Source organism: Pongo abelii, chromosome 18 (assembly GCF_028885655.2).
Source record: "Pongo abelii isolate AG06213 chromosome 18, NHGRI_mPonAbe1-v2.0_pri, whole genome shotgun sequence".
Classification (NCBI taxonomy): domain Eukaryota; kingdom Metazoa; phylum Chordata; class Mammalia; order Primates; family Hominidae; genus Pongo; species Pongo abelii.
The window spans coordinates 5,072,645-5,097,864 of NC_072003.2; the positions used below are offsets into that span (position 1 = coordinate 5,072,645).

General features: G+C 53.2%; 2 protein-coding genes across 4 annotated transcripts in view; one reads left to right on the forward strand and one right to left on the reverse strand.

Moving 5' to 3' along the window:
- Positions 1 to 9,516, forward strand: part of UBN1 (ubinuclein 1) — a 34,341-nt gene extending 24,825 nt beyond the window's left edge. For 2 of the 3 annotated variants that reach the window (XM_024233899.3, XM_024233901.3), the window contains exons 13-18: positions 53 to 103; positions 200 to 242; positions 1,378 to 2,604; positions 4,038 to 4,278; positions 4,552 to 4,641; positions 7,240 to 9,516. In XM_024233899.3, the coding sequence (XP_024089667.1) occupies positions 53 to 103; positions 200 to 242; positions 1,378 to 2,604; positions 4,038 to 4,278; positions 4,552 to 4,641; positions 7,240 to 7,289 (1,702 nt within the window). In that variant the 3' untranslated portion in view covers positions 7,290 to 9,516. The remainder of the gene's footprint in view (positions 1 to 52; positions 104 to 199; positions 243 to 1,377; positions 2,605 to 4,037; positions 4,279 to 4,551; positions 4,642 to 7,239) is intronic. The other variant, XM_024233900.3, reaches the window with a different exon arrangement.
- PPL (periplakin) overlaps positions 7,969 to 25,220 on the reverse strand; it is a 55,636-nt gene continuing 38,384 nt past the window's right edge. Inside the window, exons 9-22 of the mRNA XM_024233896.3 lie at positions 24,814 to 24,909; positions 22,724 to 22,846; positions 22,392 to 22,538; positions 21,602 to 21,753; positions 20,672 to 20,769; positions 20,344 to 20,501; positions 19,168 to 19,346; positions 18,943 to 19,081; positions 17,839 to 18,032; positions 17,294 to 17,444; positions 16,109 to 16,192; positions 15,228 to 15,344; positions 14,294 to 14,386; positions 7,969 to 13,194 (exon numbers count right to left, since the gene is read on the reverse strand). Coding sequence (XP_024089664.1) covers positions 10,531 to 13,194; positions 14,294 to 14,386; positions 15,228 to 15,344; positions 16,109 to 16,192; positions 17,294 to 17,444; positions 17,839 to 18,032; positions 18,943 to 19,081; positions 19,168 to 19,346; positions 20,344 to 20,501; positions 20,672 to 20,769; positions 21,602 to 21,753; positions 22,392 to 22,538; positions 22,724 to 22,846; positions 24,814 to 24,909 — 4,395 coding nt within the window. The 3' untranslated portion in view covers positions 7,969 to 10,530. The remainder of the gene's footprint in view (positions 13,195 to 14,293; positions 14,387 to 15,227; positions 15,345 to 16,108; positions 16,193 to 17,293; positions 17,445 to 17,838; positions 18,033 to 18,942; positions 19,082 to 19,167; positions 19,347 to 20,343; positions 20,502 to 20,671; positions 20,770 to 21,601; positions 21,754 to 22,391; positions 22,539 to 22,723; positions 22,847 to 24,813; positions 24,910 to 25,220) is intronic.

Below are 25,220 nucleotides of genomic sequence, written 5' to 3' on the forward strand. Positions count from 1 at the left end.
AGTCCCAGCTTTCTGGGGCGTGTACAGATGCCTGGTGTTCTGTGTCTTTCAGAACTCTGTTTAAGGAGAGCAGACGAGGCCATGGGCACCTGACTTCAATCCTGTGAGTGTCTTGGTATTTTCACATCTCGGGACAAGTGTTGTTTTTGGTCTCCTCTGGATATTCTCTAAACTTTTCTGTGCTCATTCCTTTGAACAGGGCCAAGAAGAAAGTTATGGCCCCTTCTAAAATAAAGGTGAAGGTGAGTCAGTTTGCTCGGGTCGCATGTCAGCTATGCCCATCTCCCTGCACCTATGCTGTGGAAACCGTCAAGTGACTGTGGAAGCTCACTGATCTTTGCTTGTCTGGGGACAGCTGCTCAGGATGACATTCTTGAAGTCATACCAGGACAGAGACCCAAGCCACTAAACCCCCCTCTAGCTTTGGTTCTACAAAGAGTACCCAGCTGGCCCAGTTCCTGGGGTTCATGTGGGATTAAGTAGGATCTTCTTGGCAGCCCTCTGAGGAGTCAATAGTCCCTGCAGGTGTGAAGGTGTTACACTGTGATCTTTGTATAGAAGAAATATACTCTGGCCAAGGGCAGTTTAGCTTGGAGCCACAGCAGAAAGAAAAGGCGACTTTGCTGAGCCACCAGGCAGAAATGGAGGGCAATACAGTGGCTGGAGAATAGACACTATGAAAATTACCTCAGATGTTGGAGAAGCTCTCAATGTAGTAAAAATTGCTGTTTATCAACATTTTTTCCAGTTCTTAGTGTGGTGCCCTTAGCCATCCCTAAGCAGACCATGAGAATGAGATGTGCAAATCATTTACTCCTAAGTATCTGTTGAGCTCCCACAATGTCCCAGACACACTGTTAAGCACCAGGGATGCAGGAGTGAAGGATTAGACCCCATTCCTGTTCCCATGAAAAACTCACTCTTCCTTGAACACAGTCTGAGGAAATAGGTGCTGGGAAAAATCAAGAAGGGAAAAATAGCTGCTTTAAGGCAATTCTCATGCCATGCCTTGGTCTGATTGCAGCTAGGAGTGCGCTGAGACAGTAGGAATGCCAGTAGGCAGAGTATCTCTTCATGAGAGTCTTAACGCTTTTCAAAACAGAAGAAAATTTCTCCTGGTGGCTTGTTTGTACTTAGCAACGAAGCATGCTGGGGTAAACCCAGCCCTGGTCAACCAGATACTCACCAGGGGTGATGAAGTCATGGCATCTAAAGTCAAGGTGGGCGCAGCTCCTGCTCTATCCCACCGCATGTTTTGTAATTATACAGGAAGGTCCAGTTTTTTGTGACTCGAGTTCACACGTTTATATCCTCACAACAGGCCAATGTTGGCATCTTTGGACCTTTCTAAACATCAACATTTCTGTTTTCCTTTAGGAATCGTCTACGAAGCCTGATAAAAAGGTTTCTGTCCCATCAGGACAGATTGGTGGCTCCATTGCTTTGCCCTCAGATCACCAAACAGGAGGCCTGAGTATTGGGGCCTCGAGCAGGGAGCTCCCATCCCAGGCATCGGGCGGCCTTGCTAACCCTCCTCCTGTCAACCTGGAGGACTCATTGGATGAAGATTTGATCCGCAATCCAGCCTCCTCTGTGGAAGCCGTGTCCAAGGAATTGGCTGCATTGAATAGCAGAGCAGCTGGGAACTCTGAATTCACACTGCCTGCACCCTCAAAAGCACCTGCAGAAAAAGTTGGAGGTGTTTTATGTACAGAAGAAAAAAGGAACTTTGCGAAGCCCAGTCCTTCTGCTCCACCACCAGCTAGCTCTCTGCAGTCACCCCTCAATTTTCTGGCAGAACAGGCTCTGGCACTGGGGCAGTCCTCTCAGGAGAAAAAACCAGAGAGTTCTGGCTACAAAGAGCTGTCCTGCCAGGCTCCCCTCAATAAGGGCCTGCCAGAAGTACATCAGTCCAAAGCTAAGCACCACAGCTTGCCACGGACGTCTCACGGGCCCCAAGTGGCAGTTCCTGTGCCTGGCCCCCAGGTCAAAGTCTTTCATGCCGGCACTCAGCAGCAGAAAAACTTCACGCCCCCATCTCCATTTGCCAATAAGCTCCAAGGCCCAAAGGCTTCTCCCCCACAGTGTCATCGTTCCCTCCTGCAGTTAGTGAAGACAGCGGCCAAAGGCCAGGGCTTCCATCCCTCTGCACCAGCCACCTCAGGAGGCCTGCCAGCCTCCAGCAGCAGCTCTCACAAGACCCCAGCCTCATCCTCTTCTGCCCTGAGCCATCCAGCAAAGCCACATTCAGTCAGCTCTGCAGGCTCATCTTACAAGAATAATCCCTTTGCCAGCTCTATCTCCAAACATGGGGTTTCTTCTGGCAGCTCTTCCTCGGGAGGAACACCAGTCCAGAGTTCTGTTTCTGGGAGCCTGGTGCCTGGCATACAGCCTCCCTCTGTGGGACAGGCCACCAGCCGACCCATACCAAGCTCAGCAGGGAAAAAAATGCCTGTTTCCCAGAAGTTGACCCTGGTAGCCCCTCCAGGTGGTCCAAACGGAGATTCCAGTGGTGGGACCCAGGGAGTGGCAAAGTTGCTGACCGCGTCGCCATCCCTAAAGCCCTCTGCAGTTAGTAGTGTGACATCGTCTACCTCCTTGTCAGTGAGTATCAGGCATAGCAGCCTGCCCTGCCCCACTCACAGGGGCCTTGGGGATGAGGTTGCTTGCCTTGCCCCGGGTGGAGAGTGAGATCTAAAACCACAGGTCAGGTAGGAACAGTGGGCTCAGACGTAGGAAGGGAGACTGGGCTCCCTATTCTCAGGTATTCACTTTTCTGGTGACAGGAAGCCCAGGATGGCCTAAAGCTGCTTCTGAGGAGGGCAGAGGGAGCTAAAGGATGGCCAGCACCATGCCTTTTCGGAGGCTGAGTCTGTGTGGCACAGAATGAGCCACAGCACTTGCCTTCCATGACCCCTTGCCTTTCCGTCTCTCTAAACAAGGGCGGTGGAAATGCTGTCTTCTGTCAGTTGCATCATGCGGAGGTGTTCATGGACCAGGAATAGCAGGACCTTCTAAGAGTGATTCTGTTGGTTTTTGAAGGACAGAGTCCAGTAATTAATGCATCTTGCTTGTGTGTAATTACAGCAGGTTCGGGAAGAGGGAGTGAGCATATTTTTTTTCTTTTTCTTTTTTTATTTGAGACGAAGTCTTGCTCTGTTGCCCAGGCTGGAGTGCAGTGGCGCTATCTCGGCTCACAGCAAGCTCCACCTTCCAGATTCACGCCATTCTCCTGCCTCAGCCTCCCTAGTAACTGGGACTACAGGCGCCCTCCACCGCGCCCAGCTAATTTTTTCTATTTTTAGTAGAGATGGAGTTTCACCACATTAGCCAGGATGGTCTCGATCTCCTGACCTCGTGATCTGCCCGCCTCGGCCTCCCAAAGTGCTGGGATTACAGGTGTGAGCCACCGCGCCCAGCCTCTTTTTCTAATATATAAATGAAGTGGTTGCAAAGACAAAACCATAGAAAGGTCTGTTGGAGGTCTCACCTCCTTTCCTGCACCCATCACCTCTGTAAGGTAACTAAGCTCTTTAGTTTCTGGTTTATTTTCCTCTTTTTAAACAAAAGATTAATAAATACAAATAAAGGTATATATGTATGTATGTGTGTGTATGTATATAAGTATATATACACATATAAATATACGTAAACATTTATGGATATCTATATTACATTTTTCTCTTCACAAAGGAGGCTTTTTTTTTTTTTTGAAACAGAGTCTGGCTCTGTCACCTAGGCTGGACTGCAGTAGCGCGATCACAGCTCACTGCAACCTCTGTAGGAGACATATTTAATATCCTGCTTTTTAAAAAATTATGTTCCCTGGAATCCATTCCATGTTGGTTCATAAAGACTGTCCTGGGTCCTGTCTTTGGGGCTGCAGGGTCGGAGGGTGCCTCCCAGGGCCATCTGACATGGATGTGTATGTCCTCCTTTGTGGACACACAAGGAGGATCCTTTGTGTTGCCAGGTTTGGTGTGAGTGAGCCACGAACAGGACTGGAGTTCTTACCACTTGCTGTGTTTCTTCCCTAGAAAGGAGCGAGTGGGACTGTGCTGCTGGCCGGCTCCTCTTTGATGGCTTCACCCTACAAGTCCAGCAGCCCAAAGCTGTCTGGGGCCATGAGCTCGAACTCCTTGGGAATTATAACCCCTGTCCCTATTCCTGTCCACGTGCTCTCCTTCAGCGCTGACTCCTCTGCCAAAGCAGGGGTCTCCAAGGATGCCATCGTCACAGGCCCTGCCCCCGGGTCCTTCCACCATGGCCTTGGCCACAGTAAGTGCTTCTTTGCTGCCTCTGGTCACTCAGGAACCTCTAGATTGTGGCCAGGGGTCCTGCTGTTGTGTACTCTGGTTCCTGTGTTTGAGTCTGGTGTGTGACTGTGGGGAACATCTCCGGGAACTGTGCCAAGCCCCCACTTCCCCTTTGGGTATGGTGCCCAGACTGGCCTGGCAGGTTATCGGGGGCTTTTGGCTGCTGGAGCTGCTTTTCTGTTTCTGTCTTCAATGTGTGTGTTTTGTTCTTTTCTCCCCTCCTGTTTTCTCTCAGGTCTTCTGGCTGGCTTGCACTCCAGCCCGCCCCATGCAGCGCCTCTCCCACACGCTGCGGTGCCCACCCATATCCCGCAGAGTCTGCCAGGTAATCACCCAACGGTCAGTGTGCCACGCGCACCGTGTGCCTTTGCCCTCTCCACCCCTAGGTGCTTTGCCCTGCCAAGGGTCTTGGTGTCTTTGCCTTGTCGCTGTTGTTGTTTTGGTTTGTCCTTTGAGGCTGTGCTTTGTCAGTACTCAGGGTGACACACACTTCTACTCTTGGGGTTTCCTCTGGTCCCCACTTGGAGCTGCCGCCAGGTCAGCCTCAGCCTGTGTGATCACAGGGAAAGTTGCGGGTGGCAGGGTGGTGCGCTTTTGTGTGTGGTGGAGGAGTTCCTAACCCTCGGCTCGTTTTTTTCTCTTCAGTTAAAAAAAAAAAAGGGAAGGTAATGGTGCATCTTCTCCAAGGGCTAATTGGGTACAACAAGGTCTTGGAATGCAAGCTGCTCCACTTTCAGATGTGATTGCTTAACAGAAGGCTCTCTAAACTTTGTTTCCGTTAAAGGGAAAATACAGGTAGCAGCCAGAGGCCACAGTGCAAGACTTTGAGAGGAGCAGCTTTAAATCTGTCCAGGTGTGAAAACTCCATCAGAACAGATTTGTGGGAGCACAGCAGGCATGTGGTCGGCGCTCCCCTTAGCACCTTCTGAAATAGGGAGCCTCTAAAAGCCTCAGGCTTGAGGCTGGTCTGGTAGCACCTGAGAAGAGGGCTCAGGTGCCCCGGGTTGGAACCTTTGCATTGAGTGCATCTGCCTCACCCTATCCCTAGTCTGCGATTCTTGGGTACGCCTCCTGGAATTCTGGCATGGGAAGTCTCATGGTGTCTCGGCTTTGACCTAGCATTGTTCCTACTGTAGACCTGCTTCAGACATGACCAGTATGCTACTTGGATAAGGGGAGAGCCACTCGTATGGAAGCCAGCCGAGGTAACCCTGGTGAACTGGTGCCAGGTAGAAGTAAGGACCCTCTGTGCTGCACGTCTCCCAAGTTACATCTGCCTCATGATGTGCTGTGGCTCCCTGGCACCATGGCGCATTATAGGAAACACCAGAGGCCATATGGGGCAAGACTAAATCTGTAAATCTCCACAACGGAAACTGTGCTTCTTTGAGGGGCTAAGCCTACAACACTACTGACTCCTCCCTTCCTTGGGAGGAGAAGTAAACTGCAGTGACTTCTCTACAGACTAGAGGCTGCAGAGCCACCTTGGTGAGAGCAGGGGTCTTTCCAAAGTCAGGCTGCCCTGCCTTTGCTTACTTTCAGGAACGTTACTCTCAGAAAAGCAAAGTAATTGAGGCCGGATGCGGTGGCTTTCACCTGTAATCCCAGCACTTTGGGAGGCTGAGGCAGGAGGATTGCCTGTGTCCAGGAGTTCAAGACCAGCCTGGGCAACATGGCAAGACCCTATCTCTACATTAAAAGAAAAAAATTAGCCAGGTGTGGTGGCATGTGCCTGTAGTCCCAGCTCTTCAGGAAGCTGAGGCAGGAGGATCACTTGAGCCGAGGAGGTCGAGGCTGCAGCGAGCTGTGGTCATGCTACTGCATTCCGGTGTGGGCAAGAGTGAGACCCTGTCTCAAAATATTGTTTTCTGGTATATTTTCATTTTTCCTCTGGGTATAAAAAGGCTATCAGAATAGGAAAAGTAAGTGCTAGTGTTCTGTACCACTGTAGGGTGACTGTAGTTAACAGTAGTATGTAGTTTCAATTAGGAGGAGGATATTGAACGTCGCCAACAAAAGGAGATGAAAAATGTTTGAGATGATGGATATGCTAATAACCCTAAGCTGACACTACACATTTTAGATGTCGAAACATCACTATGTACCCCATAAAATATGTGTCATTATTATGAGTCAGTTTTTAAAGCTGTTTAAGGCTCTCAGAGGCTGGATGTGGTGGCATTGAGAGGTAGGAGGATTGCTTGAACCCAGGAATCAGAGGGTATAGTGTGCTGTGATCATGCTTGTGAATAGCTGCTGTACTCCAGCCTGGGCAACATAGTGAGACCTCATCTCTAAAAAAATTTTTTTTTAATCAGTTTAAAAGTTCGAGGAAAAAGAAAATCAATCAGAAAAGCAACTATACCAAAACAGGGTTATCCAAGTGAGCTTCTCTCACTTCCTTAGATGGACTTCAGCTTATAGGAGGACACGAGATGCGAGTAAGAAGCTATTTGCGCATTTCAGCTGCGTGACGTGTCTGCGTTGCTTTCCTTTCTTCTGTGGACTGAGAATGCTAGTGCCTTTGAATTTGTCTTTACAGGACCTGAGGGTCTTTTGATGGTAAGAGAATGAGTGATCGTTGCTGCCTTGAGTTCTGTGTGATCATCAGGCCTCGCCTCAAGATGGCAATTGTAGCCAGAGATGACGTAGCCCAAGTTGCATAGCAGAGTTGCTGTTCTGGAAACACTGTGCTGAGTGACCACCGACCTTCACAATGCTAGTGTGCTTGCAGGCTGTGGCCAGGAGCAGTGTACACGAATAACTGCTGGCTGGTGTCTCATGGCTTGTTTGAGCTCTGGAACACTCAGCATTTGGGGACTTTTGCTATTTAGGTGTTTCCCTTGAAGTTTGGTTACTACTGCCTTAAGGAAATCAGAGAGCATGAAAAACTTGCGTTCTAATTTTTCTTACTCTTTTCCAGGTGCTTCTCAGCTTCACGGGAAAGGGCCTGCTGTACCACGGAAATTGTGACCGCTTCAGAGGCAAGGCTTGCCACTTGGGTCTGGGTGGAATCAGAACGTGCAGGTCTCCCAGGATGTACACTCACTGCGCCCTTTCTGCTGCTTGGTGTTCTTCTGGAGGAGCGTGAGTTCTCAGTGGAGCGCTTCTCGGCACTTCTGATGTGCCTCCCACGGAGGGAGCCGGGCCCTTGCCGCTCAGGAGGTGCAGACTACCCCGTGCTCTGGGCCTTGCAGCTCTGTCGCTAGACGGTTGTTAGAGGGGCAGCTCTAGGCTGGGGCGTGCGCTGGGCTGTGGTGGGAGGCACAGTGTTTACAGGCTCTGGTGGCAGAGCAGTTGGCACACCTGCAGGTGAATCTGCCTGACCCCCTGGCATTTGGTCAGAGTACCTCAGAGCATCCCACTGCTCAGGGGCTCCTGGCTGCAGTAAGCTCCCTGGATGGTCACAGTGCCGCCCCATCCCCAGGCTGTGTGCTCAAGAGGACAAAACCCAGGCCAGAGCCACAGCTGGGAGACCTGCATTGTCCCTGCAAAATACTAAGAACACCTAGGGTGTGCTCTCTGTGGGGGCCAGTTTCTTCTCGGAACATGACAATGAAGCTCTTTCAGAGAAAAAAGACCTTTGTAGATTCAACAATTGTGATAGGATTTTTACAGACACCTATTTTGGGCTCAGTTTTCGTCATTACCATTAAATGCATTGGATAGAAGGGGACTGTTCTTCACACATCATATTATAGGAAGACATAATTCCAGTGCCTTTATGGTGGAGCAGAATTCGACAACACATGTCCATTCAGCCCTCTGAATGGATCTGAGATGAAGACCTTTTTAAAGATATGTCTGTATTGAAGACAAAGCCAGTTTTGAGTTTTTTACACTTGCACATCATTATCTGTGCCGTCCTGACTAGAAGGTTGTCTGGGCCCCCAAATTCCAAGTCCCAGTATAGCCAGGGCTCCCATTTTGTTTTTCCAGAGTTTGTGGAGTTGTACTGCAGAGCCCAAAGCCCTTCATCTCTCTGAGGGTCAAGGATACCAGGGGTCCCAAGTCACAGATAGACATTCCAGTTTGTCTTCTTAGGAATCATTCTTAGGCAGTGCGGCAGAAGCAGGCCTCTGTGAAGTGTCTGCCAGGTAGAAATAGGCCTTGAAGTCCTGGGGCTCTCCAGGCAGTGGGGTTATGTGTCGACTTAAGGGTGATGTGCGGAAGAGCTTGGAGAGTGGATCAGAGAGACTGGGACAGTTACTGCAGAGCTCCTAAGTCACCACTCAACCAGTGGCTGTTTCACAAGGATTTGAGGGCACTTGCCTGTCTTGTGAGGTCTGTGCCACAAGGTGAGTCTGAACTGACTGCTCCAGCTAAGTGATCTGAGGCACGTTGAGAGTATACGGTGTCCTCAGCACATACACCTGTGGGAAAACGGACCGCTCTTGGCTCCTGACTCCCAGGGTACAGCGCCCAGTAACTCATCCTTCATTTAGAGGTTTGCTGGCCTTCCTGGTTTCCCAAGGAGCAAGACCTCTGTCCGCCCTTTGGCCCGGCCTCTGCTCTGACTCCTTTTTTACATAAGAACCAATCTGTGTTTCACATTGGGCTAAGTGGATTCCTTATCCCTTTGTTATATATATTTTTTGCAACTTGGATTTCCAGTTTGTTTACAGAGTAGTCTTAGGTAGTAGCAAAAGAGCCAAAGAAGAGATTTGTATTGCTGAGCTCAAAGCCAAGCAGAGGCCGGCAGTGGAGGCTGAGCAGGGACTCTCCAGGCTTCTCTGCCCATAAACACCCGGGTCCCAGCCCCTCCTTCCTTTCCCTTTGGTGCTCCCTCCTCCCCATGTACCATTGCGCGTGCAGCTGGAGCAGAATACCCTCATTTTTAGGAATCTAGTGATGCCTCTTGCCTCAGGGAAACGTTTCTTTGATGGGGAGTTTGAGATTTCTTTTCCTTGTTTATGCTTTATTTGTGGTAATGAAAGAGCGAATGACTGAACAGCCATGGCAAGGCAGATCTACAGGTGAGGCCGCAGCAGAGGGTGGGGCAGAGCGGCCTCGGGGTCTGGGAGCTGCAGGGGTTTCCTTGGCGCAGCGAAAGTCTCTGAGCACTTACCGGGCGTGGCCGTTTCTTAGGTGTGAGAGGGGCTGTGGCTTTTGTGCAGCGACTATGTTGGTGTTAGGGGTGGTGTGGAGATTGTTAATCTTGTATAAAGCAATTCAATAAATTGTTTCAAGGTTTCCAAAACATTTTTTCTCACTCTTTTCTTTCTACCATGTGGAAGTAGTTCTTCCTGTAGGAGCTGTTATAGATGCAATATCCATTTTGGCTGAAAGCCGAGAGGGAGTGGGGGAAATAAACCTTGCATGCAAAAGAAGAAACGTGGACCGTAAAAGCAGACTCCAGCCACCAGGTTTATTTTCACGCTGTAAATAAACTTCCCTATTAGTTCCCGTTTTCTTATGTTCTACATGAGATACAGAGACCCAGAAATTCGCGTGGTGAATAATCAACTGTTGTGTATACCTAAATACCAATGAGATAATAAGCGAGACTTGTAAAGCACTGAAACTAAGGCTAACAGCAGCACAATCAACTATCAAAGGATTTAAATGCCAGAACTGTGAAACATTCTCTATAGGTGCTGGGACAGTCTGGTTGACAATTAATGTCCACTCCAGCACCGAGGGCTGGACACTTGTGGTTTCTGTTCGCCTTTCCTAGCTTGGAGCCCAGATCTGTCTCATGAGCAGAGTAACTACTGAGGACGCTTCTCTGATGGAAAGTTAGTTTTAAGCCAGAAATCTGGAGAGATGTCATGCCAGGCAGCAGCCCCCACAGGCCCAGGCCTTTGTGGGGCAGAGTGTCACTGTCTGGTGTGCCACCAGTACCCATGCTGCATGGAGTGGGCTTGGCTGCTGTGGTTGGCTTGTCCTTCAGTGGTTTTCAGATTGTGTGCAGTTATCACGAGGAGTTTGTTGCTAGGAGTGTATAGGAAAAGGGAGGAAAAGGCATAGCAGTTGTCCAATCATTGGAGGATGAAGTGGGTCACTCAGGTTGAATGATGGTTGGGATGAGAGTTGCCTGTCTTCAGCCAGTGCCTGTCCCATATGTGGGCTGGACTCTGAGCAGCCTGGCAGCGAGAGTATGTATAAAATGCTTGGCCTGCACCAGGGCTAGGGAGAAGACGACACCAAGGAGGTCACTGCGTCGTAGGAGAGGGCCAGCGTCTGCCGTTATGAAGAGTTGCAAGAGCTGTGCCTACTTCTGCCCAGATACCAAGACCGCCAGCTCCTGGATGGACATATCCTTGTTGACATAGCGGTCATACTGAGCAGGGGTCAGCCTGCCACTCTGCAGGGCCTCTTCAATGGAGAACTTCTTGCCAGACTTCCTGTCGTGTATCACTGAGGACTCCCCATTGGGACCCTTCACTGAGATCTCCTCCCAGTCGCACTCCTGGCTTCTGAGTTTCACGAACATGTTCCAGTCGATGAGCCCGGCACGGTGGGCTTCCTCCGGGGACAGCTCGCGGCCTGTGTCAGGGTGGATGACTACGATGGAGCGCCGCAGGTGGTTCTCCCGCTGCTCCCGCTTGACGGCCACGGATCCCAGGCGCTTCTGCAGCTCATCGATCTCGAGGTCTTTGTCCTTGGAGAGCCTCTTGAGGTCATCCAGTTCCCTCTCCAGGGACCACAGTCTGGAGTCATGGCTGGTCCCAGAGTCCGCCACAGTCATGTTCCGCAGGTCTCGTGTTTCCGTCACTGCCATGTCAATTTCCGATTGGAGCCTTCGGGTCTCCAGCTGCAGGTTTTGCCTCTCCAGCTGTAATTTGTGGTTCTCTTCCCTTAGAAAGTCTAGTTCCTTGGATGACTTGGAGTTATGGAATTCCAGCTCCGAAAGCCTGGCTTCCAGCCGGCTCACCTCAACGTCCAGCTCGCGCTTGCTGTGGCTCTCCTCCTCCAGGCTGCTCTTGAGCCTCTGGATCTCTTGCTCGGTGTCGCCCTTCTCCACCTGGACACTCTCGGAGAGCACCACCTTCTCCTTGACCTCTGCCTTCTCCAGTGCAGCCAGTTTCCTCCGGAGGGTCTCGAGCTCACCCTCCAGGAGCTGCCGCCGGTGCTGCTCTTCTTCCAGCTGGAGTCGGAGCAGGGCATGCTCTCGCGCCTGTTGCGGGTCCTGCTGCAGCACCACCTTCTGCTTATGGGTTACCTTCTGATGGGCCTCAGCTTCTTCCTGTTCCAGCGCTGCCAGCCGCTGCTGCAACCGCTGCACCTCGCGCTCGGCCTCCCTGCGGGCCTGCCGCTCGCGCTCCAGCTCCTCCAGCTGCCGCTCAAGCTCAGTGCGCCGGCGCTGCAGCCGCCGCAGCTCTGCCCGCAGCTTGTCAATCTGCCGCAGCTCCATGTCGATGCTCTCGGCAAAGGCGCTCACCTCGGCCCGCAGGCCTGGCTCCTCCTCATACCTGACTACCTCCTGCTGCACCACCCTTTCCTTCACCCGCGAGAGCTCCTCCTCTTTCCGGGCGATCTGCTCTTCCTGGGAAGCTCGCTCTCTCTCCAGATCCACTTGCTTCTTCTGCTCCTCTGAGAGCTTTGCCCTCAGAGACGCCACCTCCTCCTTGGTTTGAGGGTCTTCTTGGAATTGGAGGATCTCCTGGACCACCTCTTTGGTCTGGACCTGGGGTTTGGTGTCTTTCAGGGCCTGGATTTCCTTTTTCAGCTGGTAGATCTCTAAATCACACCTTTCAATCAGTCTGGTCTTGTCCACGATCTCCTCCCTGAGCCGCTGAAGCTCCTTCTCCATCTCGGGGTCAGTCTTGTACTTAATGACTTCCTTAGTCACCTCTTTGACTTCCACCTGGGGGCCTCGCCTCCTGAGGGCCTCCAGCTCACTCTGGTAGCTCTGGAGCTGCTCCTCAGCACCCCGGTACTTTCGCTCCTGCTCCACAAGCTCCAGGCGGAGGTTCGCCACTTCACTCTCCGCCTTGGGGTCTGGCCGCACGATCTCCCGCACCTTCTCTTGCACCACCACTTTGGCATTCTCCTCCTCCAAGGCCCGTATCTTTCGGAGCAGCTCTGTCTTCTCCCTCTGGCTAGCGCGAGCCTTGGCAGCCTCGTCCTCGTATTGGCGGGTGAGATCGCTGACCTCCCTCTCGGTGGCCGCGTCCTTCTCCACCTTGAGCACCTCCTTGACGGTGATCTTGCCCTCGGCCATGGCCCGCTCCTTCTCTAGCCTCTTGAGCTTGTCCTGGAGGAAGCTCAGCTCCTCCTCCTGTTTCTCCGTGAGCTGGCCCTGGCGCTGGTGATCCTCCTGTAGCTGCTGGTACTCTGCCTCCAGCTGGGGATCATTCTGCAGTTTCACCACCTCTTTCTCGGTGACCTTCTCCTGCGCCCGGCTCTTCTCCTTAGCCAGGGCGGCCACACGCTGCTGCAGGAGGAGCACCTCTGCCTCCCGGGCGCCCTTCTGCCGCCTCAGTGCCTCCAGCTCCTCCCGCAGCTGCAAGACCTCATCTGCCTGGGCCCTGTCAGGCTCAATGCGCAGGACCTCCTTGACCACGTACTCCTGCCCTCCGTCCCTGGTCTCCTGCTCCAGGGCATGCAGCTGCAGCTGCAGTGCGTCCAGCTCCTCCTGCAGCAGCTGGTTCTTGTGCTGCTCCTCTGCCAGCGTCCGCTGCAGCTGCTGGAAGCTCTCCTCCAGCACCGGATCCGGCACCTTCTTGAGCACCTCCTTCCTCACCACTGATTCCTGAGGCCCCTGATTCCTCAAGGTCTGGATTTCTTCCTGGGTGCTCTTGACCTCGTTCTCCAGCTGCTGCCTCCGCTCAGTCTCCTCATCCAGTTCCTTCCTGATCTTCCACACCTCCTCCACTCCAGAGTCCGGCCTGTTCCTTTGCAGGGTCTCATGGGTCACTTCTACTTCCGGCTGCTGTGACGGAGAAGACAAGACAAGGTTAAAGCCAGGCTCTGGCAGCACATATGGGGCCTGTCCCCACCTGGTCAGAGTGGCTGTCCTGTGGTCCCCAAGGGACTCCCTCAGCGCCAGTTCATGTTAGTTGTAGAGTTCTAGGGTTACTTTCAAAAATGATCAAACAACTAGTTTGGGGTTTTTTTAAATCAGGTAAAACATTTTTGAGCTGTGGAAGAGTTTAAAATGAAACCACGGTCTCCCACCTCTGGTCCCCTTCCTAGGGCTTGTCTGTCAGCCTTGGAGATGCTATCTGTGCTCACACAAGCATGTCTGTCTGTAGTATGCACCATGTGTTTATCTTTCCTGCACAAATGGTATTTTTGCTGTGTGCCCTGCTGCTGACTGCACTTACAGAGCTCATTCCAGCTTAGCACAAAGAGTGCTGCTTCAAGATTTACCAGCAGCATAGTTTCCACTCTCTGGACAGAGCGCAATTTAGCCCATTGCTGATGAAGAGTGAACTGCTTCCAGTGTCTTGCTATTAAAAAACAATGCTGTCATCAACATCACGGACTTCAGAAAATAACATTCACTTTCTTTTGTTTCTTTCTCTTTTTTTGAGACAGAGTCTCGCTCTGTTGCCCAGGCTGGAGTGCAGTGGCGCATTCTCAGCTCCCTGCAGCCTCCACCTCCTGGGTTCAAGCAATTCTCCTGCCTCAGTCTCCTGAGTAGCTGGGATTACAAGCATGCGCCACGACGCCCAGCTAATTTTTGTATTTTTAGTAGAGACAGAGTTTTACCATGTTGGCCAGGCTGGTCTCGAACTCCTGACCTCAGGTGATCCGCCTGCCTCGGCCTCCCAAAGTGCTGGGATTACAAGCGTGAGCCACCATGCCCAGCTGAAAATAGCATTCACTTTCAGCAGATGTTTATTGAGTTGAATAAGTTCTCATGTCACTATAAGCATTGGCTTGGGCCAGTCTTTGCACTGGCCCTGCCCAGAAACGTTAGCAAGGGGACACTTCCATCAATTCACAGACCATTTCTCTAAGACAGAGTCTGTGTTTGTCACCTGTTAGAATAGCTTGAAGTAGAATTTCTTACTAAGATCAGTTACCTGTCTCAGGAGATTCAGAGCAAACTCCAGATTCTGCAGCCTCTGTCTGTTGATGGCATAAACTTCAGTGAACTTGGCGGCAAGTGCTGCTTCCTGCAGAGAAGAGGATTTAGGAGAGCGGTCAACAAACAGGTGTCAACAGGGTAAGCAACAGAGAGCTAGACAGCGTGGACGTGGTTCTTGAGAAGTGTGGAATTTGGGGGTAGAGGCATAGCTCTTGCCCACTCCTGCCTGGAGTTAGACTGTAGCCTCACCGGTGGAGAGAAAACTGGATCTCGAGGCAGAAGATCCAGGCGAGGGTCTTGGCCACACTGACTTTGAGCAAGTCTTTCTGCCTCTTAGAGCACCAGTGTTCTCTCTTGTGTGTACAGGAGACTAATATCAGCCCTCCACTGTACTTACTGAGGTGAGCAAAACAGGAACGTCCCAGATCCATGGTTCTGACCCTGACACTTCTGTTCAACTGTGTTTTCAAAAATTTTTATTTCTTAAAAGACAGAATCTCTTTCACTCAGACTGAAGTGCCGTGGTGTGATTGCAGCTCACTGCAGCCTCCCAAGTAGCTGGGACTACAGGTTTGCACCACCAGGCCTGGCTAATTTTTTTGTAGATGTGAGGTCCTGCTTTGTTGCCCAGGCTGTTCTCGAACTCCTGGGCTCAAGCAGTTCTCCCACCTCGGCCTCCCAAAGTGCTAGGATTACAGGCATGAGCCACTGCGCCCGGCCTTGCTGTCTTTCTAGGCATATTGATGTCACTGCCCTAGAACAAGTTCCTCATCTTCTCTTACCAAACCTGTTTGCACGCAGGAGGGCTCTCAGCGGCTTCCCTGTTGTGTATGCATCTCTGCGGCCAGCACGTGATACCGTGCTCCCTGGGGAGCAGGGCAGCTTGGCCTCCACCTCAGTCCCGAGGCCGCCCGGCCCACAGAACTCACCTCTTCCTTCACTTTGGCAGCAGGAGATTGGAGCCTGGCTCTCTTGCTCACGTGGCTGCTCCTTCCATTCTCCAAGTCGAGAAGAGACCTTAGTTTTTCTGCTTCTAACTCATAGTCCTGCATGAGAGAGAGACATGGCAGAGGGGAGATTAAAACAGCTGAGAAGAGACGGACATGTTCCTGTACGCCTTCCAGCTGACCCAGACCTGCCCTGTGCCATGTGCTGGTTTTGTAATCTGCATGGGTCTTCCTCACAGCTGCACCCTGTAGTGATTGCCAGGAGGTTTTGGGAATTACTGATACCTCAGCAGTACATAGTGCCATCACTCAGTAACATATGAGACAAGAAGAAGGACCCCCCGAATTCCCCTCCCAGCCTTCCTACATGCCTAGAGATTTTCACATTCTGCTGCTGCTTTTAACATTGTACCATAACCCTGTCTCTCCTTGCCACCACCTCTTCTCATGTTTACCAGCTTGCTGACTTTATAATCCATCAGGTGGATGTGTGCTGATTCACGCAGCTTTCCCCTTCCACTGGACACCGGTCCTTTCCAGCGTACTAGTTTTGCTATTGTAAATAGTGCTGTTGCAACAATTTTGTTTATCCTGCATTTTTTTTTTTTTGTATTTTTTCCTTAAGGATAAATTACCCCAAAGAGTTTACTGCTTCAGAGTATAAAACCCTTTTACAGCATTCCATGTCTAGTACCATGCTGTTTTCCCAAAAGCCTGTGCCAGTTTGCACAGCAGCCGGCAGTGCCTCGGATGGCCAGCTCTACCCCCATGTGCCAGGGCCGGTGCTTGCTGCTTCTCTGACCAGGGGACGGTAGAACAAGGCCCCTGCTGTTTGTGCTTTGGGCAGAAGTTTCCCGGCTCACCTTTACAGCTTGCTGGTACTGCTGGGAATTGGCACAGATCTTCTGTACTTCCTGCTCCCTACTTGCTATCTCATCTAGCAGGTTCTGTAAGACAGAGTTTAAAAATCAAAACTAACTGGAAAAAAATTTTAAAAAGCAACCATGGATGCAGTAGCTGGAAATCTCAGAATCTGAATTTATTCTTCTGTAGCACAAAGTATGATGAATGGCTCCCTTGTATACGTTTTTATTCATTGCAAAAGGCAGTTCTTTTTTTTTTTTTTTTTTTTTTTTGAGACAGTCTCACTGCATTGTCCAGGCTGGAGTACAGTGGCGCGATCTCAGCTCACTGCAACCTTAGCCTCCTGGGTTCAAGCAATTCTCCTGCCTCAGCCCAAGTAGCTGGGACTACAGGCTCCTGCCACCATACCCGGCTAATTTTTTTTTGTATTTTTAGTAGAGGTTGGGTTTTCACTATGTTGGCCAGGCTGGTCTTGAACTCCTGAACTTGTGATCTGCCTACCTCAGCCTCCCAAAATGCTGGGATTACAGGCGTGAGCCACCGTGCCCAGCCACAAAAGGCAGTTCTAAGGCTCTGTGAAGAAGGGCCAAGATCATTATCTCTGCTAGGAAACAAATGTTTACTGATGATTTGGACCACCAGACACTGTTCTGCTCTCTGACTTAGATTATCTCATTTAATCTTCAAACGATGCCAGGAGGTAAGCATCGTGACCTCCAGCTTATGAGTGAGGAAAGTAAAGCTTCCGAGGTGGGGATGTGGCTGATGGGGTGGACCTGGGATTTGCATCTCAGTCATTGGCTTCCCGTGTTCCTCCCTCACCCCAAGGCACTGCGTCGGGCATGGGGGAGGCAGGAGTCCCAGCTTTGAAAATGGGGTTTTCCCCACAAAGGCGGCTCCTCATTCTGTAGCTGTTCACTCACATAGCCAACCCACGCCAAGCATCCATTCTGCACCAGGCCCTGTGCGGGGCACTGAGCTGGGAGAAGTGAGCGACACACTCGGTTCTTGTTCTCAGAGGGTTGAGTGTTAGGAGCTTGAGCTGAGGCCCAGGGAGGACATAGCTGTGGCAGGCCTCTGCCCTGCTCCACCTCCTGAAGGCTTGGCTCCCCAGAAAGGGGCTTGCTGACCTCTGACCCTCCCTTGCCAGTGTGTGCCTGGGGCTGCAGAAGCGGCCGTCTCACCTTCTGGTTCTTCAGCTTGGTCTCCATCTGGCTGAGGCTGTCTGTCTCCTGGGGCTCGTAACTGGGGATGCTGGCTAGGAACTGCAGCACGTGGTCATGGCCGCGGCGGAAGTCCTCGTAGGCCGCCTTGGCACTCTGTAGGCTCTGCGCCCTGTCAAGGCAAAGCGTTCAGGCCTCAGCCACAGCAAGCAGATGCCTCACGGAGCCCTCATTTTTTTAAAAAAAGCGGGAAACAACCAAATGTAACAACTAGAAATACCCCAGGTGTCTCCCACAAAGGGTGGGTGGTAATTAGGGAACGTCAGGTTGCATTGTGGAGAACCAGGTGGGTCCATATACATTGACTTGCAGAGATGCCCATTGTGGATTACAGGACCCAGGTAAGCATGACTCAAAGGAGAGACCACAGGGCCGTCAGAAAATCTGACGAACTCACCAAAAAGAAAAAACAGCAAGATCTGTGGGACGTGGCTAAAGCATTGCTTAGAGGGAATTAGATCGCATTCTCAGAAAACAAAAATGGCCACCACCTACAGCACCCTCACCTGCGCTCCACCTGCTGGCGCAGGTTGTTGAAACGCTGGCCCAGCTTGTGCACCTCGGCCTCCTGGCGCTCCAGGTCTGGGCAGTGCTCCTGGAAGCGGCTGGCCAGTGTGCTCGAGCACTGCTTGGCCGCCTGCAAGTTCTGCTCCACCTCACCCAGGAGGGACTTCTGGGCCTGTAACTCAGAGGCCATGGCCTGGTGGGGCAGAGGAGGAGACGGCGGTGCTACGGCCAGGTGACAACCCCAGAGCTCCCAGAGCTCCCAGAGCCAGGTGACAACCCCCCCAAAGCCCCTGGGCCACTGGCTGTAGGAGGGTGGGCAAGGCCACAAGTAGGAAGGACCGGAGCCTTGATCTGTACATCCCAAACCTGGGTCACTTCTGCCATCTTGTTTTATTACAATGAACAAAGCTCCGAAAAACTAACTTCTAAAAACCCCGCAGCAGGCAGCTCGTGCCCTGCACTAGAACAGCCTGCCACTAGTCATGAGGCTGTGGCAAAAGCAAGTCGTGAGATGGGAGTGTGAATAAGGGGCCTCAGGTCACAGACTTGAATGTTTCCTATGCTCAGGCAATGTGGGAAGGGGGCCCGTGGCAACTGCGAGGTAAGCAGGCCGAGGAGGCAGCTGCTCCTCTGCCCACTGACTTGCCCTCTGGGCTGCAGCCCAGGATGCCAGCTCTGCTCAGCAAGAGATACTGGGAACATGGATTGTTATGTGCTTTATGTGTTTTTTTTTGTTTGTTTGTTTTTTTTTAAAGAGATAGGGTCTTGCAACATTGTCCGGACGGCTGGACTTAAACTCCAGGGCTCAAGCAATCCCGCCCCAGCCTCCTGAATGGCTGGTGTTACAGGCATGTGCCGCTACACTTGCTATTGCAGATACTTGATCTTAAAATGCTGGCACCCGAAATCCCGTAAGTCATACAGATCCTGTGAATAGCTCGGATTTGTACTGCGGGCCTCCATTTGTAGTTCCCAATTTGGGCATTCCAAACCCGGGGAGACTGGATGCTGGTGTCCTCGTCTGTCCAGACGGGGCGGGTGGATGTGCCTGATGCCCTCACCTGCTCAGAGAAGGACTCCCAGGACTTGGGCCCTAGACTCACCGCCAGCTCCTGCCCCTTGCTGTCCAGGACACGGCTGCTCTCAGGCACTGTGTCATCCTGATTCAGATGGTTCTCATGTGTGGCCAGCAACTCCCAGCCCTGCTGCAGGCTCTTCTCCAGGCGGTTGGCCACATCAACCCTGAGGACACCAGTCAGGCGTCAGGGGATGCCCACCTGGCCCCCTGACCCCCACCCCAACCTCCATGCTGCCTGTCTGCCACCCACTTCTCCTGGGCCAAGTCCAGCAGCTGCACGAGATGCTTGTATTTCCGGTTGGTGTCCTCCACCCGGGTCCTCAGCAGGGGTGTGGTGCCACTGCCTGGGAGGGCCTGGATGAAGGCTTCGCCCTCAGCTGTGCTCCGTGTCTTCTCAGGTTCAATCCGCAGTAGCTCGTTGGTGATGTTCTGTGGGGACCAGGGCCCCTCAGTTTTGGACACAGCCAGGCAGCCCCTTCCCCTGAGGATGTACCCAGGGTGGGCACAGATTCCCACATCAGGCACAGTGGAAGCAGCTGGAGAGGCCTGGCACACTCTGGGGCTCTGACCTGGCATCGGGACCCCAGCCTGAGGGCTGCATTTTTCACGAGCATCACAGGGAACCGCTGAGGTGGACTGGACTAGTGACACCAGAAGCACCCAGGCAGCTGCTGGGCCTGTGCTGTTCTCAGCACTGCACGCGGACGCTTCTGTTTAATCTTTGCGGCAACCCTGGGAGGTGAGTACTACGACTCCACCCAGTCACGGGTGGGGGCGTGACGACTCCCAGCAGCTTAGGAAGGGACTTGTGGGGTCAGGCTACACCCGAGACTGGCATCCTCTCGCCCCGACTCGGCCCTCACTGTGAGGCTCCATCAGAGGCTATGGCACTTCTCCAATCCCAGATCCTCTTCTGTAAAATTGGAGTGCTACTCACTGCCTCAGAGGGCTGCCTTGAGGATGTGGGAGACTTTGTATAGGAAAGGAGGTGGGGGGTGGTGGCCCCACCACGTCCCCCCTGGCATCAGCTCACCCTGTCCTTGCCACTGCCCTGCGAGCAGGGCCAACCCATCCTACTGAAGACACTGAGGCCTGGAGTTTATAAATATAAACGCTAACGTGTTTGCGGTCAAGCCAGCCGGTGACCCAGTCCTGGGGAATTCCACAGCCCATGTGCCATGCCAGGTGTCAGATCGACAAGCTGTGCAGGAACAATGCAAGTCTTGCCAGCTTTCTCCTGGGGAAGTAATGACAGCAGCCCTGCCACCTCCATGACTCGGGACCCGGTTACATGCAGCAGGCTGTCCCTGTCAGACACCTGCAGTGAATGTCCCAAGACTCCATGGGGAAAAGACCTCAAATAGGGGCCCCTGGGGGCCAGTGCAGGGCTCCCCCAGCCCCACCTGTGCTCCTGACCCGCAGGTACCTTGAGGTCCTTGGCCCGCTCGGCACTGTCCTGCACAGCCCGGCCTTGCTCCAGTGGTGGCCGCAGGATCCCTGTGATGGCCTTCTCCTGCCGGGCCAGGTCGCTGGCCACCTTGTCCAAGCCAGCCAGCAGCTGCCGCCCCTGTAGGTCAGAGGCATCTGTGGAGGGAGGGAGGACACAGGCAGGTGTCACAACGGGCCAGGGGTGTGAGGCCCAGGGATGGACCTAGGCAGCCAGCCCCCTGCCATCTCATCCACAGCACAGACCCTGGTCCAGCCCCTCCTCCCCGGTATCCCCAGGGCCTCAGGCAAGTGGCCGTGGCACCCACCTCTGGGATTCTCAGTCTTCAGCACCTCATACCGCTGCTGCAGCGTGCGTTTGCTCCCAGCTGCCTTCTGCCGCACGCTCCGGTACTGGCTGCCCAGGCTGTGAGGATAGAAATGAGCTGGGAACCTGGGCAGCCCACCACCCCCTGCACCCACAGAGGCGGGACTGCAGACTCTGGCTGGGCAGACACCCCAGAGGAGCCTGACAGCTCCATAGATGCAGACAGCAAGTGCTCACTGTGGCACTGGCCTTTCCGTGCTCCTGGGCTCAGAACTCTTCTCCCTCCTTCCCTCCTCCTCTTTCGTAGGAAGTCTTACTACCTAAAATTGTCTGTCCAATAATCTCCACCAAGATGTTACCTCTGAGGGAGCATACACAGTAGGTGCTCAATAAATACTTAATAAATGAAGGCATTCCTTGAATCATCCACTCATTCAGCAAGGAGTTCCTGGGCACCTACTTTGTACCAGGTACTGAACTAGGCCCTGGAGAGAGGAAATTCAAGGAGCCCAGGCCCAACGAGACTGATGCATACGCTAGTCACTTAATAAAAAGCGGTGCGTGCAGTGGAAGAAGGTGCCTGGGAGCAAAGAGGAGGCAGCCCTTATCCCAGCTGAGTCCCCCAGCCGAAGTGCTAGGGTCTGCAGGTACAGGGAGCAGTGTGTGCGGGAGCCAGGGGCCCTTAGAAACTGCTTAGAAACTCGTCAGGGGGCCAGGACGAAGCCCAGAGCTGGACATTCATGTTCAGCAAGTCAGCTGTCCCACGATCTGCCCCTCTCCTGCATGAACCTCCAAGGGGGTGCAGATGGAGAGTGTCAGTGACCCCCCCGCTCCCCACAGGCTGAGTCCAAATCCCCAGGGCTATGAATGGGGCCTGAGAGGCCCTGGGGGTGGGACTGGTCCATGCAGGCTCTCGCCTTTGCCCTTGTACCTGTCAGCCAGAGCCAGGGCCTCAGGGTCTGTGGGGGGGATCACAAAACAGACGGCCGGAGCAATCAGCTTGTTCCCAGCGCTGTCCATGAGCTCCCAGCTCTCCCCGTTGTTCTTCTGCAGGGTGTAGCTGTAGCCCCGCGAGATCAGGCCCTGGCGGGGGCAGGCCGCACAGTCAGGATCCCGGGAGGGCGTGAGTGCCTGGGAGCCCGGTTGCCATCTCACCCCGGACTCCTGGACCTGGGGAGCCCCGGCTCATCCCTTGGACCCTCCCCGTAGAGTGGGGAGGGGCATGCAGGAGAAGCACATATGTTGAGGCTGCCAGCCCAGCAACCCACCTCCATTTCCGTTTGGGGAACCTTCCCTCCCAATTCCCAGTCCCTGTGGTCTCTCCTCCATTCCCAAGCTCCAGATGGACACGTAACTTGAACCTGGCCAATGACTGGCATTCCCCAGCCACAGTCATTGGTATAGGGTGGACCCTGGCGTTCCCTGGCCACAGTGATTGGTGTAGGATGGACACGTGACTCACAGTGGGCCAATGAGAACCTGGCCTGGGACTTCTGAGGAGGGACTGGGGTTGCTAAGCTGGTGGAACACAAGGCGAGGGCAGCCGAGGTCGGGGCGGCGTAGGGGTGCCAGTTGGCCTGCACGAGGGGAAGGGTTGGCAGAGTGACACCAACCACGGAGACAGGCACAGGCTCCTGAGAACGGCGCCTGAGGCCCCAGATCCAACCATGTTACCCCAAAGATCTTGTAGTGATGTGAACAGAGGAGCTGGCCCCGCGCACCTGCTCCCCCTCAAAGTCACAGAGTGCCTCCACGGGGATGGGCTTGAGCGGAGTCTCCCGGCGGTACTTGAGGGGCACCACCTGCTGGCCTCGCTTCTGCAGCCCCCGCACCACGTCCTCATACTTGTCCAGCACCTTCTCCTGGTCCTGGAGAGAACGGGGTCAGGGGCCCGGGTGAGACCAACAGCCTTCCCCCTGGTGGGAGGACGCCGAGCAGGGGCTGGGTTCAGCAGGTGGGGTACTGTGGAGGGGCCTGTACAGGGCTGAGGGCAGGCATGGTATAGAGGGTCCCCCGACCCCCGGGCCAGCAGGGGTCCTGGGCCATCGCTCACATCCAGCTCCCGCAGCAGCAGCTCAATCTGGTACTGGTCCTTGAAGTCAGGGCCATACTTCTGGTTCAGGTCCGAGTCCACCTTGCGCAGCAGCTCCTTAGCGTCCTTCACGTCTTTGTGAAACTAGGGGAAAAGGTGGCTCTGTTACAGCCAGGAAACCACTAGAAGCACCTGGGCTTCTGTCCGAGGCTTCAAGCTCATCCCTCAGGCGGAGCTGGGCCTCCGGTTCACCTGGAGTCCAGCATGGGACCCTGTGCTGAGCCTGAGGCTCCTCTGCGTGGAGACAGCCCCACCCTCCCTGAGCTGGCTCCTTAGGGGCCTCACTGGGAGAAGCCAGGTCCCTTCCCACCCATCCACGAGATGCCACCTCTGTGACATGTTTTCTTGGATATATCAGTAAGTCTTGAGGTGTCTTTGATTCAGTTCCTCTCTCTGTACTAGGAACACCCAGACTTAATACTATAGCTTCTTTCTAGGTTTTGATAATAGCCTCCCCTTTTTGTTCTCGAAAATTCTCTTGCCCATTCTTCAGTCTATCAACTCTTGGGTCACTGTCAGCTATCCCCTGGGCTGAGCACATGGGCTGCAGCCATGAACAGGACCTGAAGCCCCCACCGTGCGGCTCAGACAGTGAATGAGGAGTGACACAGCGTCGCCCACATCCAGCTTTCCCCAGACGCCTCAATCCTAAGAATTACCCACAGCTTCTTAAGAACTCTCATTCCTCTGGAAACAGACAAGTGTCCAGCCACAGATGAGTGGATAAACACAGTGGTCTAGCCATACAATAGGATATGATTCAGCCATAAAAAGGGGTGAAGCACTGAAAATGCTACAACACGGATGAACCCGGAAAACATGATGCTCAGTGAGAGAAGCCAGACACAAAAGGGCAGAGATTACATGATCCCACTGATTCTTCATATTCGTTCTAGATGTGAAACATCTGGAACAGGCAAGTCCATAGAGACAGCAAGAAGACTAGAGGTGACCTGGGGCTGGGGGAGCGGGAATGGAAAACTTACTGCCTAATGAGTACAGGGTTGTTTGGTTTTTTTTTTTTTTGAGGCGGAGTCTCACTCTGTCGCCCAGGCTGGAGTGCAATGGCGCGATCTCAGCTCACTGCAACCTCTGCCTCCTGGGTTCAAGCAGTTCTCCTGCCTCAGCCTCCCATCTGGGACTACAGATATGGGCCACCACGCCTGGCTAACTTCTGTATTTTAGTAGAGATGGGGTTTCATCATGTTGTCCAGGCTGGTCTTGAACTCCTGATCTCAGGTGATCCACTCACCTCGGCTTCCCAAAGTGCTGGAATTACAGGCATGAGCTACCGTGCCCGGCCAGGGTATAGGGTTTCTGTTTGGGGTGATGGAAAGTTTTGCAAGTAGATGGTGGTGATGGTTGCACAACATTGTGAATGCAATGAATGCCACTGAATTGTACACTTAAAAATGCAAACTGGCCTGGTGCGGTGGCTCACGCCTGTAATCCCAGCACTTTAGGAGGCCGAGGTGGGAGGATCACCTGAGGTCAGGAGTTCGAGACCAGCCTGACCAACATGGCGAAACCCCGTCTTTACTGAAAATACAAAAATTAGCTGGGTGTGGTGGTGGGCACTTGTAATCCCAGCTGCTGTTCAGGAGGCTGAGGCAGGAGAATCACTTGAACCCAGGAGGCAGAGGTTGCAGTGAGCTGAGATGGCACCACTGCACTCCAGCCTGGGTGACAGGGCAAGACTCTCTCAAAAAAAAAAAAAAAAAAAAAAAAAAAAAGGCAAATTTTGTTTTATGTATCTGCATGTATATTATACATTTTAACAAAATTAAAATCCCACACACTCACCCTGGGCCCCATGTGACCTGGGGAATCAGACTCTGGCCCTGGTCCTCAGGGAAGATGGACAGGGGCCGGCAAACTTGGGACATGTCTGCACATGCCATCAGAAGCATGGGTGCTGGGGGCCTGGGATGGCTGCCCCACAAGGCTCCTGGACCAAGCAGCACGAGGCCACACATGAGCCAGGTAGGCACTGAGCGCTCTCAGAGAGTAGCACCCTCGGTGCTGGGGGCACTCCCAGGAGAGGTAAGTACCTGGTGGTAGTCCTCCATGTACTTGAGGTGGCTCTCCTCGCAGATGAGCAGGTTCAGGTACTCCTTCCAGTCTGCGTGCACAGCCTCCATGTGCGCCTGCCAGGAAAAGAAGGGGCTGGTCACCACTGGGCAGGTACCGCAGACACCAAGGGAGGGACTGCTGGGATATTGGGCTGGGGCATGGCGGGGGAGGGAGGCTTCTGGCATCTGTGTGGGTGTGGCTACCACAGGGGTAGCCAGCTTCTGCTCAGGAGTGGGAGGAGGAGAGAGGGGTCACGTCAAGGAGCCAAACAGGGATGCCACATATGGATGCCCAGGCTGTGCGGTGCACAAGGGGCAAGTGGGGGCTGTGGTGCCTTCAGCAAATCTGTACAAAGGTACTTTCATGGACCGAACAGTGTCCCACC